We start from the raw sequence: 17,085 nt of genomic DNA, 5'->3' as shown, positions 1-17,085 counted from the left end.
CCATTCAGCAAAGTTTAGCAAGAGGAATTAAAATCGGAATTTTACTGAAAGTGGTGGAAAAAGAACGATACCATCTTCACTCAATGAATGATAATTACAAGACTAATTAAGATCAGAATCATGTAAACAAGTTTAGGCAACAAGAATTAATAGATGTTTAAGAAAAGAAGAACATTGATGCACGTATCATGATTCATTTTGGCGACGCCCTGGAGCAGCAAACCTGGCTGAGAAGCTGTAAGGCATGGCTTCATCTTCACTCTGAGCCCCACTGTTGAAGTTGAGATTATAGCTTTGTTCATCATACTGGAACCTGTTTCTTTGCTGCTTCATCTTCTTCCCATACCCACTTATCTTTCTTATGAAAGTTTTCCACTTGGGACCAGCAATCACTTCTGAGGCCTCCTTTGCCTTCCTCAGCTTCTCCACCACCCATGACTCTCTCTCACCCCTTTGCTCATCAAGTAGCCCTTTATCCTCTTCATCACTTTCTCGCCACCATTTCTTTAAGTCAAAACCTCTGAAACATCCACACCCACACCCACTGTTGCTGCCTTCATCGAAATCTTCCTCACGTTCCATTTCCATCACCAATGGCCTTGCCTCGTGAGATGTCATGTTTTCGTGTGTGAGGCTTCTGGTTGTGACGGCTTTAAAAATTGAGGAAAGATTTATAGGACAAGAGAGATAAAGGAGGAAAAGTCAAAGAAAAATTAGGAGACACATTTGAACTTTGAATTTGGAAGTTTCCAAGCAAATATCTTCCTATTCCATGGAGTTTATAGCATGTTAGTGTATGATTGAGGTATAAAAATATGACGATGTGATTTTATGACACCTTAAAAATGAAAAAATTTAATTATATTTTTTAAGTAGTGACAAATTAAAATATAAATAAAAAAATAAAAAATAGTTTTATAAAATTTTGTCGTTAAAACAAAATTTAAAAAGGAAACGTGAGATGATGAAGTTTAGTTAAAATAAAATAATACTAAAAATAAGCCTTTGAAGATGCTAACAATACTCATTGATGCCTTGAAGTGAAGTGATGGTAATTAATATTTAAAATTTGAGTTATCCACACGGGGCCATGCTCAATTATCGCAAAAAGTAGACACGACTTTGACAAACATAAAACACACCTTCCACACGCGATATTCATAATGAAAATTCAAGGAATGCACGCGATTTAAACAATACAGGTACAACTTTTTACAATTTTAACAAGCAATATCAAAATATTGACAATTTTTCTCTTCTCCTTTTGTTTTCTCACACTCAAATGACACGTTTCGTGTTGAGGGTTGGAAGTAATAGAAAATATGCAGTAAAACTAAAAAAACTACACTTATTGACAACCTCGGAGGTAACTATATCTGTCTGAACCAATAACGCATCATTCCTTCTCCTATAATATGCAATTGGATGAAAAACACAAAATTAAGGAAAAATCATTTGTGGAGTTGAGTGTGCAATGGAGAGTGTTGCAGCTGTTGGTTTTGTCCTTTGGGAGAGATCTTGGCCGCTATAGAACGCAATTCATTGGCAATCTCAGTGAAGGTTGGTCTCTCTGATGGTTCTGATGACCAGCACCTCTCCATCAACAATGTCCATTCTGGATCACAAGATTCTGGAACAGGAGGACGCAAAGTGTTGCTCACTATACCACCTGAATTTTTTTTAGCAACCACATGTGCAACCGGTCAATTTAACTCAAACCTTCGTAATTAAATCACAAAATTGGATTCAACAGGAAAGTTACCAATAATAGCACCATAGTGCAAGTCAGCATATGGCTCCTCCCCAGTCAAGAGTTCCCACATCACAATGCCAAATGAAAATACGTCAACCTAAAACGCCAAATATCAAAACACAAGCCTTTCATTTAGAGAGGGTGAGAAACTATGAAGGTATCAAAACACATCAACCATTCAAATTGATTTAAGTTAAAGCATAAACCTTCTCTGAAACAAGGCTGCTGCTTCCGTTCAGCAGTTCCGGAGCCATCCACGGCAGAGTTCCTCTCACCCCACCAGATATCAGTGTCTGACATTTTACTTTGGACAGACCCAAGTCTCCAACCTGATATCACATGTAAAAGTGTAAAAATAAACTAACTAATGAAGGATCAATCAATCAATTGCACCATGCTACAAGTAGAGCTGTTTTGACCAAGAAAGCAAGCATTGAATATGAAAATCGGTTAACAAAAAATTAAGGAGAGAAGATGACGGTACTAGATCTTGCAAAAATGGAGCTAGGAGCAAATTCTAAATCATTAAGAGAATGGGTGTTCTGATCCAATGCAAATTGATGGGACAGCTCGTACAGGACCTTTTGGCATTATTTTGTTGATGGATCGGTAGTTTGACAGAGTAGTCATGTTTTGTATATTTGAGCTCTCAGATAACGTATCTAGATTTAATAGATTGTTTCCCATGATTAAATCCTGACAATATACGCTGAGTTTCAAAACTAAGAGAACAAAAACCCTCTTGCTTTTTGGGGCAAAACACAAAATAAAATTCTTAAAATTTGGTTTTCGGACCTAATTCCACTCACAAAACCTATTTAAAAGGTGAAGACTGCTCAAGTTTTATAAGATCTATTTAAGTCATATTTCTGATCAATATGGAACTAAATCAGCACTCCCGAGACTGCAATTAAGATAGTCCCCAAAGAGACCGTGACTAAGGTAGAGGTAAGCCATGAGTATGAAGATGAGCAAGTTAGGTTACTTTCAGAAAAATCACAAACTGTAGCATTTTAAATACTAATTCAACACATAAATATTCTATTGTCTTATGATATAAACATAATTTATTCATCATCCTCCAAGATGATAAAATTATCCGAACACAGAAACTACCAAGAGAACAGAATCATCAAACATAAGATCGTCGTAAATATCAATCGGAGAAATTACAGCAGAACCAAGGAGCCATGACTTTCAATGGTAAAACATCTTTTTTCCAACGAGTGGCAAAGTAATGCCAACTAGTACGCAATGGATAATCTTATGTGAAAAGCCAGTCCTACAAATTCATAGGTCAAAGTCCTTAGTTTTAAGTGAGGTGTGCATCAGCATCTGCAAGTTAATGACTCGTCTTCAAAGGAATACCCATTATTCTCTGTTTTGTGTTTATGATACCCATCCAGAGACTGGAGTGCAAATCTGCAATAACTGATTTCCCTCCAAAAATAGTGCTATAGATTTCTAACTAATGTATGACTTTCACCTTTTGCATATTAAGTTTCACTTATGCCATCTGTGATGCACTCGTTCAAAACTTAGTCTATACAACAAATATAATTTATTCAAACAATATATAAAATATGACATGTGTAAGGTACATATCCACATACTGTAAAAAATCGTAAAACATAATATATAATTGGAATTCTGAAATTCAAATCATGAACATACTTCTGGACATCAGTAAAAACAAAATAAAAATTTTAAGTAATCGGCTTGATAGAATAGTATCAATGTCATTCATACAAAGGAATGATTTCTATCTGTGGTTCATCAAGGGACCATTTTTACTTGTTTCTATATATTGCACACTTCTATATCTCATATGGGTATTGGATATTCATAACTTGATTTAAAGTCCTGGATACTTGGCTAATATTTATGGTTGAAGTATCCAAAGAGTATTGGCATCAAATGCAAATTAAAGTATCGGTGGTTCATACTCACATGATGCCAGATTAAACTTTCAGCACAGCCAATTAGTACCTATGCCTGGTTAACAGATATATCTAGATCTTAGACAAAGTCAATATAAAATATCACAAACAATATTTTAGTACTTTTGATGGGTCAAATTCCTTAAATCGGACTAAAGCAGCAAACTGATCATTCTATCTCATCCGGATCCATCAAGGTAAGCCACTTCAGTATATTCCAAAGACTTTAATGGCGGATAGGTTATAAATTAATAAGAACCTAAATCCTAAACATATATGAAAGAAAATGTGCAATCTAGGATATCTCATACAAAATACTGAAAGCATATCTACCCCCACAATAAGATGCAATGGAACAAGATTCTTGATATGACAACATCAGTATCAAGCATTTAAACCTTGCATATTGGGCGGTGTGGATCTCGGAGATTAACAAGCAAGTTGTCACTTTTCAAGTCAAAGTGTACAATATTTTTTCCATGTAGGTACTCCATGCCAAAGGCCACGTCCATTGCAATCAAAAGTCGCTTGCGCTTGTCAGGATTCCTAATATGATAACAACAGCATCAAGCATTTATCAATAGGGAAACATATTAATCAGGGCAATGCAAAGTAACTAACAAAAATGAGCATATACAAGGAACATGCCCATGAATATATGCAGAAATTACCTCTCACTCTTCTGCAATGCGTTTCTTAAAGAACCGTTAACCATATATTCAGTAACTGTTGCCACAGAACCCCCTGGACCATCAAGCACAACACCGTAGAAAGCTACCACATTTGGATGGTGCAAGTCAGCAAGCTTGATTGCCTCACTCCAGAAGTCATTTCTCTGTTTGATGCATAAACCGAGAATCATTGTAAGTTAATTCTTAGGTCATGGAAAACAAAACAATTAATGAGACACAAACCATGCGCTCCTGCTCTGAAGGTTTTCCCGCAAAACACCTATCAGTAATGCGCTTGATTGCAACATCAGTGCCCCTCCATTTTCCATGATAGACGGTCCCAAATGTACCAGAACCGAGTTCTTTCTGTTCTTCAAGATCACAGTTCTTTATAACCTAGTAAAGTTCCACCAACAAGGTGTTAGCTCTGCTGCGCTGACAACATAAAATCATAAAGGGGATCATGAGAAAGACATCCAACCTGTAATTTTCCAAAACCTGATGCTGGAAATCCAAAATTTGTCTTTTCTAGTTGCTTGCTCGTGACATCCTAAAGGGAGAAAATATAATATCATAATAATTCTAAAGTGGCATACAGAATACTTTGCTCTATTTCTGCAATTATAAGGCAAAAGATAATACAAACACTGAGGAATATGTAGACAATATCACCTGAGTTTTATGTCCACAATTTACATCCATTAGATTATTTTGAACACTGCCATCCTCAATGTTATCACAGCAGGAAACATCTCTGGAATGCAAGTCAGAATTTGAAGGATTTCTTGAGTGCAAAACAGAAGCTGCTACATTTTCAGCAACAGCTTGGAGTTGTTGGTCTTCTGCTGAACCTTCAATGAAGAAACCAAAACATGAAGAGTATATGCTATGGGATCCTACAATCTAACAGCAACAAAATTACTTATTTTAGGCTTCAACAATTTACGGACCTTTGGCAGATCGACCATGTTCTAAAGTTAAATTTTGTTTGAATGACTGATAGAGGCTATCATCCAACTGGGCTTCTTCTAAACTTTGTTCTCCAAAGTGGCCAGGATCCTCACGAAAGGGATCCTGACAAGAATAGGATTCTTTCTTCAATGAAGCATTGCTAGGTCTTGCAGGTGGAAGGAAGGTACCATGCTGTATATTCCATGGATCCTGATTGCTGAAAAGTGAGTTCGGAGTATCCTGCACATCTTCAAACCTGACAGATGGGGATGATGAAGACAGTGCTGGATCGTTGGTGTGGGGGTTTCCAATATTCGATTGAGGATTTGAGACAGGAATGCCCCAAACAGGGGATTGTGTGGCCTCATTGTGTTCCCCTGACCTGGAATTTTTCCTGTATGAAATTTCCATAGAAGAACAAGGCAGCACACCTGCCATCTTATTTTGATTTGCATCAACTATCAGCTTTGACCTGCCAAAGTTGTTATCCAGAATGACCTCTTCCTCTGCAGATTTCTGAGTGTTGTAACCTAAATTATCATTCCCACTGGGTATATCAGCTGGCAGAAAAGAGTAGTCATTACTTACATAAGCATCAGAATTGTGTATCTTGAAGGTGTCCATCCTTCCATCAATAGGTTTTAGATGGTCTTGTCTAATCCAATTATCTATCTCATCTGATTTAGAAACAACCCCACTACGTTCATCAGTATATTCATTTGGAGATCCTTGAACCGTGCACTCTGAAGTTCGTATAGATGTTCCATCAACTGCAGACATATCACTATTCATAGGTTTGTTAATAAGCACATCCTGTTTAACCCAGTTTTCAACTGGTACTATGTGTTGGTCGCCAACATCATCTAAATAAGACAGTGCTGCTGTTCCCATGAGCTCATCATTTGGAGATTGATTTCTACCTTTGAATGCAATTTTTTCCTGGAAAAATGAATTCCCAGGATGATCAGATTCTTCTGGCTGTGGCTCAATATTATGAGAAAGCCCAGTGGTCTCAGTATGATGAACTCCATCAGGAGGTTCCAGTTTGCCAACGACACAGGGTCTGGTCCCAGCCCCTTGTTCAGCAAGGCCTTCCTTCAACGGCGACATCACCACTGGCGTAATCCTATTTGGTGCTTGAGCTTTTATGTTGTCCTCCATTGGGAAGCTATAGTGACTTGGGGTTGAATCAGGAACAGGACCTGCACCACTACTACGCTCATCCTGAACTACAGGATCTGAATGTGCATGAGGTAGTTTTGTCTGACACAGAGAACATTCCTCGGTTCTTTGGAATTTCTCAGGGGTCGTTACCTGTTGTTGAGGTAATAGTCCATCAGAGATAACAACGCGCTCTTGTGAAGGAACCTGAACCCAGCTATAATTGCCTCCAACTATGACAGATGGTACTTGATTCACTGGAACCTGGTAAGTGTTGTAGCTACGTTCGGCAGGAAGTTGGATAATCCTTACCCCTGATGTATTATCATCATGGTATTGATCCAAAAGATGTTGCTGTGATTGCACGAACGATTGTGACTGAATAACATTCGGTCTCACACCAGCGTGAGAAGATTGTGGAGCCACAGGCATTTGTACCCCAGGGATGACCTGATGATGGAAGGCTAAGCCGGGAGTATTATCAGAAAACTGCTGTTGCATCAAGCCAGGCCCAGTCGTTCCTACAAGCTGAGGGTTTGTGAACCTCATCTGTGAAGTAACCTGGACAAAGTCTGTATGGTTCATAACCTCCTGGCTAGGATCAACCCAAGGCTGCAAATAAGATGAAGGGGCTGGAACTTCTATTCCAGCTTGCTGAAATCCAAAAGGCTGCTGGGGCAAAGCAACAGGGACAGACCTTTCTAACTCAACCTCATTCTGAAAATAAGTATTGTGGGATGGGGTTGGACTAGCCCTAGCCACAGGCATGGCAACCGGAACTGCACAAACACCCGAGTAAACCGGTGCACTGGAATCTGAAATCCCCATATTAGCACTTGAGTCTGGGGAAGCTGCTGCCACATTCTCTTTAGGTGATGAGAAGGGCACAATGACATCCCCTTGACCAGTAATTGAACTATCAAAAGTCTCAGGCCCGCTAAAATCCGAATTCTGGGTTGAGGCCGCACTTGCAACACTCTCCTTCCGATTGATCCCACCTGCAAACCCAGTTGCCTCTGTCGTACCAATTCCATTCACAGCATCGAAATATTTCTGCCCAGTATCCTGCAAGTCCCCCAACTGCACCCCACTAGAAACTTCGGTCTCCGAAACAGAAAACAGAAAAACTCTTAGTTTTGCAGAACCATCGGGTGATCTCTCAACCAACTTATCATACTCTTCCATCATATTCTCAACATCATCGGGACACGACACGGACACCAAGGCATCAAGATCTTCCTCGGGAAGCTGATACTTGATAACCACGGCCTGCCCATAAGTGTCAACCATCTTCTGCACCAAATCATTGAAACTCACATCCTTCGTAACACTAATAATCCTTGTTTGCCCCCCAACATATCTCAACATTCCATCACTAGGCCTAGGCAATATCTTCCCACCAAAACTGCAGAGAAACTTCACCTTCCTCCCGGACGCCGAATCATCACTGTTGCCACCACCCTCGCCCCTGCCACCCTGATTGCTGCCACTCCCGACCACTCTGCTGCCCCGAACCCCGCCAACACCATAACCAAAACCATTCGCATCATTGCAGGCCTTGTCCAATCCATTACACCCCACAAGCTTCCCCAAACTCATAGCATTCCCAGCCACGACGCGATTGCCAAAGCTGGAACCGCTGTAGTTAAACCCATACGCCGCGGCAGGGCTCACGTTGGCATGCGTAATTGGGCGGACGCACCACGTTGTACAGGCGGCGGAGGACGCCGGCTGGTAAAAAAGCTCGCCGACAGAATTCGGAGTCGGCGGCGTGATGGTAGCCGGCGAAATGATCGGCTCCTCCGCCACCGCGGCGGCTACATTCAACGGCCGGAGATCCAACGGAACGGAATTCTGATCAAACGCCATGTCTGGAAAAAAAACGTTTGAATCTGAATCGCAAGGAAAGTAATGAATGAGGAATGAATGCCGTCGTGGGAAATTGATTAAGGATTAAGGATTAACGATTAACAATTAATGATTAGTTTATTAGAAGTGGAATTAAAACCCTAGTAAAATTGGGGGAAAATGAGAGCGAAAAAAAAAATTGAAGGTTGAAGTAAGAGTGATGATAGACAGAGAATAAGAGAGAGAAAGAGAAAAATGGAGAATTCCCGAAAAAGAAAAAAATAGAAGAACGGTCACAAACGTAAACAATTAATCCCTTCTCAGTCTCACTCGTCCCAACAAATCAGCCTTCTTTTTTGCTCTTTTTTATTTATTTTTTTTTAATTTAATCAAATTTTTCTTTCTTTCTTTCTTTCTTTCTCTCTTCTTAATTTTTACTTTTTTTTCTCGTTCTTCTGTTGCTGCTCCCACACATGGAACCACGCCACATCGGAAAAAATGGCGAAATTTTCATCTTTTCCCGCCAAAACCACAACGGCACGGCCAGAGGAGGAAGGAGGACGCCCAGTATTAATTTTTTTATTTATTTAATTCACCTTATTTATTATGGGATCAAGTAATATTTAATTTCTATTATTTATAAATAATAATCAAATTTATAAAGTTAATTTCGTATTTAAAGTAGTTAGCTGATAATTTTTAATTTATCCTCTAGTTTAAGAAATTTAGACCATTTACTGTAAATTTTAATAATTAACTTTGTAGAAAGAAAGATGTTATTGGTTTTCTTTTTATCAGTATAAACACTAATAATATTATGTCTGTGTGTCCATGTTTTAAACCAAATGTTTATTGATGTAATAGGTGGAGTTAAAAGTTAATTTGTTGGAAAATGAGTTAAAAATAGAAAGTGGGATAAATTATGTTAGAAATAAGGATATTGTTTTTATTTATTGTTATATTTATTTTATAAGATTGATTTGATTTGATTTGTTTCTTTGTTGAAGGAAATGAAGTGGCACATTACAAGTGATGGCCCAAAAGAAGGTAAAAAGGTAACCCACAAGAAAATCCAATTAAAAGAAGATTTCAAAGTGGGAAGTGAAGAATCAAATAGGGTTAGTTGTTGGTTATGTGAATCTTTTGTAGGGTTTGTTACTCTTTCATAGGATAGTGACACTCTAAATAGAGATTAAAAACCAAAAGAGGGAAAAAAAAAGATGTTTGATTCATAATAAAGAGGCATAAGGAGACAAAAAGTGTTTGGGTTAAGAGAAAGTGGAGGAAGGGGTCCACACAAACGTCATGTATTTAGGTGGCATTAAGGATTAGCTTCCATTCCATTCACGTATCTTCCTTTAAGATCACACTATGCTTCTCATCTATTTTATATTAAGAGTTTTACTTTATCTTCTTACATTTTTTTTTATATTTTGTTTGCATTCTATAGTTTATTTGGTCTTAATTGAAGAATACACAGAGAATATAAATGCAAAAAATAGAGAGTAATGATGAAAAATATATTTAAATTATTTTTGGTTTCAACTTTGTTTATTAAAACAAATTTTTTCAATTTTGTTCATCTTTTAAAACCACTTCGACAATGAATAAAAGTTTATTTTTAAAATTATTTTTCCATTCTTTTAGAAGATGTCAATGTTTTAATCTTAAATTTATTGAAATAATAAAATTATAATTAATCACCAAATATTATTATCTTTTAAATTTAAAGTTTTATCACGTTTTTATCTTTAAAAATATATATATATATATATATATTTAAATCATCTTAATCTCAACTAGTAAATTGTATATTATTATCTGTAGTGAAATACATATTTTTAATAGATTTGTAGATATATTTTTTAGAGATTTTTTTCTTGCTTCCATGTTTATAGCTTCTAACCTATTTTTTTTTATCACACCTTAGGTAGGCATCTAACACGACGATCTATCATTGAGGTTTGGAATGACTGAAAAACAAATGAAGGTATTTGGACTAAAACTTTTTATATAGACAAAAAAAATAGTTACTACTTTGTAAATATGAAAAAAAAAAACATTAAAGTTAAAAATAATGACATCGTATCTTTTAATACATTAGAAGAATGTAACATGTGAGAGAGATATATAAGTCAAACACTATTGTCTAAAAAGGATTGCATACCAATATTTAGTTTGTTATTCTAAATTTTACAACAGTGTTTAATCCATAAACTTAAAAATGTAAAAAAAAATAATATTATAGTGTTTTAAATTTCAAGTTCTCGATCCCTTAAAGAATGTTAGTAAATATTTTTAATTGATAAAGTTAATAAATAATATTTATTTTCAAACAAATTATAATGAAATCAATATTATAAAATTTAAAATGGCAGTAACAAAATAGTAAAGGAATGAAAATATTAAAAAAATGTCTAAAGCAAAATATTATTTTTCCTAATGAAAACTATAAAAATAAAATAAATTTAAAAAATGAATTGAGTAAAATATCATAACTAGTTTTTTTCCCACTCAGAGATAATTTTGTGCACTAGAAAGTTCTGGAATCTATTAAAAAAACTATCCATCATGCATTTTGTTTCATTTATATGGATTGAATGGAGTAAAGAAATAAAGTGATAGAAGCAATTCATGTGTATATTTTTGTATTACTTTTATGGGTAATGACTTATCTCCAAGGCAATCATATGTTCAAACCAATTATAGACCACAAGAGGGTTTTAATAAATTTAAAAGTTGTACACTACAAATGAAATTCAATTGAGTCACAACTCATTCTACTTGTTTATGCCAAAATGAACTCTAAGAAGCATCTTTGTAGTTTTGTGGACAATGAATAAATGTGATGTGAATTGAAGTGCAACACCATCAACTTTTAATTAGGTTAAAAGTTAAGCTTTCATGGTGAGAGTGAGTGCAACATCAATTTTTATTGTGAAAAATATTATCTCTACAATAAACTAGGGAAGATGTGCAATCCCTTTTACTTGGTCGAGTAAAACTAGTCAAAAATATAAAAGGTTAATTTTTTGTTATAATATAAAATTAGTTTTTATTTATAGTTCAAATTTTAAATATCATGATTACTTGTAGTAAAAAAATTATTGAAATAAATTTTATCAGCAATTTTTCACATAATAAATTAAATTTGTTTGTTATGTAAAAAAAAACAATAATCATTTTAATATTTTTTTTACTATAATATTTAGGAGGTTTAAAGTTCATACTACACTACAATAAAATCATGAAATAAAATTCAATTTTAGAAATAAAAAATAATTAGTTGTTATAATGACTAAATTAAAAATCATTTTATAAACTAAAAAGAAATTAGTTTCTAAATTATTTTCTATTATTGTTAAATGGTTTATAAATTGGTATGTTTTTGTTACCAAATTTAGAATCTAAATAATTGATAGTTAAAACTTGGTTGCTAATTAGATACTAATTTAGAAACTATTTAATAATAATAGAAACTAATTTAGAAACCAACTTTTTTTTAGTTGCTAAAATGAACTATAATTTAGTCACTATAACAACTAATTATTTTTTGTTTTTAAAATTAGTTTTTATTTCATGATTTTCTTATAGTTCTAGGAACAAAGTTAATTTTGCATGAAAATAATAAAAAAAACAAAAAATATATTTAATTTAAATATAAATATTTTCTTTATTAACAATCATCCTAATTTTACTTTATTCACTGGGAAGATGAACAATTTGATGATATAGACAACAATAAATCTTAAGTATAATGTTATTCTATGAAAAAAGAATACAAAGGTGAAATTGTCTCAAAATTGGTAGTATTTTTTCATTTTTGTATTCCTTTAAAATGACTTTTGTCTGAGTACATAAATATCATACATATTTATAACCCATTACTTAAAACACTTATACCTGAAAACTGCACGTTGGGATTTTGTTTTTTAGATTTAAAATTGTAATCGTTAATTTTAAAAATATGTTTCAAATGCGAGACCAAACATAGTTATAAAGATTAGTGTTGTATTTTCTTTACCGGTACAGTTATTAGTTTTATACGAATACGCTATAATTTAACAAGTAATTTCACCTTAAATTACTTTCTTGTGTTTTGTAATTTTCTGTTTAGAGGAATTGATAGGGCATGCATGCATTTTTATCATATAATTTTCTTCTTTTCATGAGGTAATGAAATGTAAGAGAATACAGAGTGATAGAGAAAATGGTATTTTCTAAGATATTTTCTAAAAATGGAACGCAAGGAAAAGAGTGAGAGGGGTGATAAACAGAAGATTTAGGAATAATTTGGTAGTTTACTCACCTTTATAGGAGTGCATATTAGAATTTGCGGGGTGCAAAAAGAAGCATCCAAGTAAAAGTCGTGAAATGAATCTCTTTTGGGCCCGAGCATTACTGGGCTGATAACCCAGAGACCAACATGCGTATGAAAATATGAAGCTTCTTAAAATAAAATAAAAATATATAGTATTGTAATTTGCAATAAGTCAAAGAGTTAATGTTGAACATTTTCCTTGAAAGATGGTTAAATCCTTTATTAAATAGCATCTTTGATGAATCACCACCATTAGTCTAACTTTTTTTAAAAGTTAATTGGTATTTGCGACCCATGTTCACTGAAACACTGTATATCGGTAAATAGCGAAGCCTGTTTCCCAGTTAAGTGAGTCAAATCAATTTTATGGGTACATAAACAAGGCTGAAACAAATAAATTGAAATTATAATATTTAATTTTTGAAGTGTGTCACCTTAATTACAATACTTCATCTTAATTATCACCTATATTTATATATAAAGATATATACAGAATATTATTCTTTATAGCTGTTATAAATCTTTTTAAATTTTATCTTTATTAATATATTTTATTTTATTTAGTTAAATATGTTTTTTGTTCTTATACTTTTAAATGAAATTAGTTTATGTTTTTTATCCAATCCAATTTCTACACCATTCAGGTATTTGTAGTATAAAAATGATTGGAATGAGTCATTCTTCATGTAAAATTGGTTCAATTTGAGGTTTTACTTCATCAATCCATTGGAAGTAGTTATCCTAAACATTAGTATGCAATCAAAACAACAACAAATTTTAACAAAAAGTAACAATCATTTCTCATACAAAACGACTTATTCCAAACATTTTCATACTACAAGTAATTGGATAGTCTAAAGTTTCAATAATGATGAAAATTGTACATGTATGGACAAAGAGGAGCCTAAATAATACCTTAAACTAGTTGTACAATGGTTGACGATCATCCCTCGTTCCTCACTTTAACCCTCCTCCTTTAATTGTTGGTGTTTGGTCGAGATTGACTTGAAAAAAGTACTTCAACACTCAAGTATTGTAGAGTTGATAGGAGCGTACCTTACTCATTTGCGAAGAATTTATTTACAATGTTTAGTCATGGGGTCTTTATTGTGATGGGCTGAATCTATCAAATATTAGTGTTAACTGATTTATAAGGAGGTATATTAGTAGATTAGAATATTGGTATATTTGAAGATTATATTTAATAAATCAATATCTTTCACTAAAACAATGTTAGCTAATTAATTGTGGATGTCGTGAGACATGATTATGATTACTATAAAGTTTCCTTAATTGTTATTACTGTCATTTATTAAACACTTTTAATGTATATTAATGCGTTCGATCTCAAATAATCACCGAGATCGAGTGACATGACTTGTTAAGTACTGACCGATATGAAAAAAACATATTTAACTATTTTTTAAAATTATGATAATGAGATCATCATTTCATATGAATCACTTATAAAAATGATTTTTCCTTTTAGTTATTATTTGATGTACACAAATATTTACCAATTTTATTCTTATTAATATATTTTATTTTATTAATAAGCATTTAATATGAATCACTTAAAAATAAATTATTCTTTTAAATTTTTAAATTAATGTTAATAGGCAGTTTAATATAACCTTCATTCCTCAAATTTTTATTTGAAGATATAAGACACAACTTTTATGAAGATATTTTTTTATAAAAAAAAATAAGAAAGAAAGAGTATACTAACCATTCTTTTAAATTTTATTTTTTATTTTTTAAATTTGACTTATCCAAATCATTATGGTCTATGCAGCCTCAAGATATTACATTGGCTCTGAAAATCTAACATAAAAGAAATTTATAAATTTATTCAACTAAAATTAAAAAATGATGATACACAAAGGTCTGTTTCCGCTACTATATACTAATTCATCCGTTTTTGCAGATAAAAGGGATTAGCAAAATACTGTCGTGATAACATTCTTAGATTATGTCAAAAGAGTTACATTTTCCTAAAAAAAAGTTTTAAACATTTTAAATAACTTAAAAAAAATGGTGGAATGGTGGGAAGGGAAAAGAAATGTGGTAAATCCCAGTCTGGCAGTCTCCCCAAAACCGTTTGCAACAAGAAGACAAAAGAGAATGGTGTCGTCATCTGTCAGACATTCAGTTAGCAAATCCACCACATCTCTGCCTTCAGAGTTCACACTATTTTCTCAAATTTCAATGCACGCAAAATATCCAACTAACAAACAACACAGTGAAGGTGGAAGTGAAAAAAACACGTCATCATCATCATCATCATCATCATCACTTTCGCACTTTTAACTTTTCTTTTTTTGCCTTTTCATAATATACCTCTTCTTTGCATATTGCACTTTTCCGTTGCACAATGACGTTATCTACAACAAAGCGAATTAAACAACAAGACAAAAACTATTCAAACGACGCCGCAACCGCCGTTTGGCTTCGCATTCTCAGATCTGCCGATTCACGAAGTGGCGGTTACGGCGAGGTCTTCGACGGCGGAGAAGCCGGCAATCTGGCGGAGAAACTCTTGAGATCGTCGACGGACCTCTCGTCAGAGGCGTCGTCTTCGAAGTTGAGTGCGTAGCTGAGCGCGTCGTATCGGAAGTCGGCGGAGTGGCGGCGGCGGTGGCGTCCGCCGATGCGGTTGATGAAGTTGCAGCACTTTTCCTTGAGGTGCGGGAAGGGGAAATCGGAGGAGCGCGGCTTGTTGTTGAGCGACGCGCTTCGAACGATTTTGGGCCTGACGCGGTGGTGAGGGAAGCAACAGGAGAAACAGAGGGAGGATCTGAGCCTGTTCTTGAAAGAGTGTGGTGATCCAGGTGTGGATTCTTCTTCCGCCATTAACACGAGCGATAAAACTTCTGCAACGCAACGAAGAGTGAATAGGAAAGGTAGGTAAATAGGTAGGGAAAGAGGGTAGAGAAAAAATGACGAAAAAGGACAGGGAGGTCACGGGAAAGAAGTGTATATTGGGAAGAGAAACGCACTAGCGCGTTTTTTTGGAGGCTATTTGCGTCAATTCGTATTTGGAAACATCGTATTCTTGGTTATTCTTATTTGGTATGAGATTGCATTATAGTGGAAAAGCTTTTCTCTTTTCGCCTTTCTACTATTTTATACTGATTTTCCTCCTAGATTCCTTTTCTGTCAGAACAACCTTTTTCTTATTCAAAAGGTTGATTTCTCTCTACTATCACACCAATTCTAGGGGAGTGTTTGCCAAAAGTTAAAAAATTTATACTTAACCATAAAGAGTTTTTGGATTTGAACGACACAAAATTATTATATTATAATAATTAAATTACATTTTAAAGCGGTCAAAGATAAAAGTATAAATAAAAATTATAAAAACTTAGATTCTGTAAAAAATATTATTGAAACAGTTTATTTAAATTTATATTTCAAATTATTAAGATGGTAGAGTTCAGAATACATTCGAAAAAATAGATTAAACAATTTAAAAGTTAAAATAATATTATAAATTATGTAATTTTTACTAATCAAAATAACTAAATAGATTGTATAATTTGAAACCCAATTTTCTTTTTCAAAACACTGTTTTCAGTTCTGACAATCCAAAGCTTATATACTCTTTATATAAGGTTCCGTAATATGTATTATTATTGGAGGTCTCTAGATTACATAATATAAAAGTTAAATTGAAAATCATAAATCAGAAAAAAAAAATTGTGAAATAGAAGACAAACTTCTTTCCCTTCTTACATTGTCTTCACTTCACCACGAATCTAACAAGTTAACCACCATAAACATGGTGTGTAAAATTACTCAAACTAGCCACAACAACGTAACATCAAAACAAATAATCCTTCCCGCTACCATTTAATAGCAAGGATAATTTTAGAATTTTAAAATTTATAGGGGTGTATATGAAAATTACGAGGGTACAAAAAGAAATAGCCCTGATTTAAGACTGAACCTAATTATTCAGCCCAAGAGTATTTCGTTTATGTTTTTTCTGGGGCAGTTTCTTCCTGCACCTCTACATTTTTCTTCCTGCACCCCCACAATGTAATACAAAGACAATAATATCCCTAATATTTTTAAAAAACCCCAAAATACACATAAAATCCATACTACTCTTTCTTTTTCCGGACAATGCAATTCGATAATTTTACAGAATGGGAAATCCGCATTTATTTTTTTACATTCTGGATTGAAAAATCCATAAATAATCCGGATTGATGAATCTGGTAATCTTCCGGATCCATCAATCCGTAACAAAAATTAGACTTCTGGATTCAGCAATCCAAAAATCAACAAGTTGCTTTCGAAACAAGGTGAAAGTCAGTTTTGGGATTTACAAAATTGTGGGGGTGCAGGAAGAAAAACGTAGGGGTGCAGGAAGAAGAAACCTTTTTCTGTCATTCAAGACAGACATTTTGGACAAAAATAATACAGTTCTTATAG

The 17,085-nt window shown here is 34.0% G+C and overlaps 3 protein-coding genes across 3 annotated transcripts; all 3 read right to left on the bottom strand.

Moving 5' to 3' along the window:
• Positions 1-51: 51 nt before the first annotated feature.
• LOC137807629 (uncharacterized) lies at positions 52-698 on the bottom strand. The gene has a single exon (XM_068608354.2). It carries the CDS (start codon positions 616-618, stop codon positions 187-189), a length of 432 nt encoding a protein of 143 aa, XP_068464455.1. The 5' UTR covers positions 619-698; the 3' UTR covers positions 52-186.
• Positions 699-1,188: 490 nt separating this feature from the next.
• On the bottom strand, positions 1,189-8,795 carry LOC137807628 (RAF-like serine/threonine-protein kinase 24). The gene is made up of 9 exons (XM_068608352.2): positions 5,315-8,795; positions 5,037-5,215; positions 4,846-4,914; positions 4,608-4,760; positions 4,365-4,528; positions 4,092-4,239; positions 1,960-2,082; positions 1,763-1,850; positions 1,189-1,669 (listed from the first exon to the last, which is right to left on the bottom strand). Exons 1-9 carry the CDS (start codon positions 8,343-8,345, stop codon positions 1,452-1,454), a joined length of 4,173 nt encoding a protein of 1,390 aa, XP_068464453.1. The 5' UTR covers positions 8,346-8,795; the 3' UTR covers positions 1,189-1,451.
• A 6,100-nt stretch (positions 8,796-14,895) lies between these two features.
• LOC150028844 (uncharacterized) lies at positions 14,896-15,742 on the bottom strand. The gene has a single exon (XM_090299755.1). The coding sequence runs from the start codon at positions 15,496-15,498 to the stop codon at positions 15,133-15,135; it is 366 nt and encodes a 121-aa protein (XP_090155881.1). The 5' UTR covers positions 15,499-15,742; the 3' UTR covers positions 14,896-15,132.
• Positions 15,743-17,085: the final 1,343 nt, after the last annotated feature.

The sequence above is a fragment of the Phaseolus vulgaris genome, chromosome 3 (assembly GCF_051622355.1).
Source record: "Phaseolus vulgaris cultivar YP4 chromosome 3, ASM5162235v1, whole genome shotgun sequence".
NCBI classification, from domain to species: domain Eukaryota; kingdom Viridiplantae; phylum Streptophyta; class Magnoliopsida; order Fabales; family Fabaceae; genus Phaseolus; species Phaseolus vulgaris.
The sequence above is the reverse complement of the archived record's forward strand: the minus strand, read 5'-3'. Positions and strand labels throughout refer to the sequence as shown.

What these genes read in the sequence shown, in the direction of transcription:
- LOC150028844 (XM_090299755.1), bottom strand. Translation starts at nt 15,498, where the DNA reads ATGGCGGAAGAAGAATCCACACCTGGATCACCACACTCTTTCAAGAAC.
- LOC137807629 (XM_068608354.2), bottom strand. Translation starts at nt 618, where the DNA reads ATGACATCTCACGAGGCAAGGCCATTGGTGATGGAAATGGAACGTGAG.
- LOC137807628 (XM_068608352.2), bottom strand. Translation starts at nt 8,345, where the DNA reads ATGGCGTTTGATCAGAATTCCGTTCCGTTGGATCTCCGGCCGTTGAAT. An exon ending in CAGGTTTTGGAAAATTACAG is followed by an intron (nt 4,761 to 4,845) that starts GTTGGATGTCTT and finishes GAACTTTACTAG; the next exon opens with GTTATAAAGAACTGTGATCT. An exon ending in CTTCAGAGCAGGAGCGCATG is followed by an intron (nt 4,529 to 4,607) that starts GTTTGTGTCTCA and finishes TGCATCAAACAG; the next exon opens with AGAAATGACTTCTGGAGTGA.